The 1,840-nt window shown below is 44.9% G+C and overlaps 1 protein-coding gene across 1 annotated transcript in view; it reads right to left on the minus strand.

The window, feature by feature from the left end:
• The window catches only part of cpe (carboxypeptidase E), an 18,369-nt gene extending 16,542 nt beyond the window's left edge, over window positions 1–1,827 (minus strand). The window contains exon 1 of the mRNA XM_014020210.1: window positions 1,460–1,827. Coding sequence (XP_013875664.1) covers window positions 1,460–1,706 — 247 coding nt within the window. The 5' untranslated portion in view covers window positions 1,707–1,827. The remainder of the gene's footprint in view (window positions 1–1,459) is intronic.
• Between the last annotated feature and the right edge of the window lie 13 nt (window positions 1,828–1,840).

Consider the following 1,840-nt stretch of genomic DNA (forward strand, 5'->3'; position numbering starts at 1 on the left):
AATCTGCTGTTTTACATGATTGTTGAATGAAATTAACATAGTTATTAATTTATTGTAAAAACGTGACTGATAATTTGTGAAACAGATCCAGTTCAGCTGCTGTTTATCTTTTAGTTTCTATGGAGGCTGTGAGCTGTTGCCCTGTTTGGTCTGTTTCTGCTCCTCCATGCTGTCACAGACACTACCAGTGGACCGTATGGGCGAGGCTCAGTCTAGTGATCTATATTCAAGTCTATGGTTGGAGCAGAGAAACAAAACGTGCAGGGCTGCGGACCTCGAGGACCAGAATCGACTATCCTTGATCTAGAGGAAGACCTGATTTTTTTTCTTTCGTTCAAAATGTTTCATCTGATGTCCCAGCTGATAACCACTGATACAACAGGCCCGGTTGTAGATCGATCTTTGATTGTATTGTTATAATATGACATCACATATTATTATTAGATTATAATATTTAATGATTTTCCTGCTGGTAGAGCCACGAGCAGTACAAAAGGTGTTACCTTGTGGTGCACGTACAAGAAAAAACTAAAACTGTGAAAAACTGAGAAATTCATGACTATGTAAAAGTTTATGAAACACTGTTTGCATGAACTGCTCAAAATATGGAGAACCTGAATTTGCTTTAGGATGGATTTGAACTTGGCTTTGCTCAAACTAGCTCATCCTTCCTGTCAGAATTTACTGCTGCTTCTCCATTAAGTCATTCAAAGAGCTACCTAGAAGCAGGTAAGATACTACATGTTTGTAACTCTCAAAGTCTTTTATAAATCTGAAAAGTAAAAGTTGTAAATTCAGTTTGGTTTATCACTTGAAGATCTGGTCTTAATTGTTTTCATTTATTTGTGTGTGGATGTATTTTGTAGCTTTCTGATGAAGTGGTGCAGCCATAATAGAAATTATTTGAGATTTTTCTTTAATGTTTTTGGAGAAAAAAATTGTAAAACATTTTTATTATGTGCCTGAGACTTTTGGGGCTTCCTGCAAGCCTGGTGTTTAGTGTGATGGAGATGATGACTATCCAGATTCTAACACAATGTCACTGCCTAAAGGTTTGATCGGTCTAATGTGTGTGCCAAAAGATTCCCTCATGCTGCAGCATCCGCCACATCTGAGATGTTGTTCTTGAGTCACGATTTGAAGCTTGCAGAGATCCTTATCAGGCAGCAAAATGGCGGCTTTGCGTTGCTGATACCACAATCTGTCATCAGAGTCCTGTGAAGGGATGCAGCAGGGCCTGAAACTAAAGCATCCCCTGCGCTCRTATATGGGTTTATAGGGTTTTGGTCATTTCAGCTGAGCTGAATGTTTGAGCAGCTCTGCGCCAAAAGTGCGTGGTGTGTTTGTTTGGGTGTCATGTAATGGTGATGGGTTTCCTCCGTGCCAGAGACAGATGCTGAGATAAGACTGGGACGCATCACCGYATWGTGAAGCAGACACTTTGTGCGTAAMAACTGACCAGGCTCGTGCGTCCCCGGGTTGTCGGACATCTCCAGCACCAGCAGCTCTCGGCCCTCGAAGCTCTCCCCGATGGTGTAGATGCGGGTGATGGTGGGACACTGCAGCCACACGGAAACCAGCGCCTTCCGCAGCTCCTCGTAGCGGTGGTACTCGAAGGAGATCCCGGCGTCGGTCCCGGCGGCCGCCGCGCTGGTCAGGGCGACCACCGCGGCCCCCAATAGAAAGACTGAAAAGAAAGGTTTCATTGCGTCTCCTTCTTGTCCCGCCTGCGGCTTTCTGTCCCGAGCCCTTTATCTGTGCGCGCTACAGCTTCGCTCTGGGCTATAAATATCCCTCCGTGCGTGTGTGCGTGCGTGCGTGCGTGCGTGCGTGCGTGCGT

This window comes from Austrofundulus limnaeus, unplaced genomic scaffold, assembly GCF_001266775.1.
Source record: "Austrofundulus limnaeus strain Quisiro unplaced genomic scaffold, Austrofundulus_limnaeus-1.0 Scaffold244, whole genome shotgun sequence".
NCBI lineage: Eukaryota > Metazoa > Chordata > Actinopteri > Cyprinodontiformes > Rivulidae > Austrofundulus > Austrofundulus limnaeus.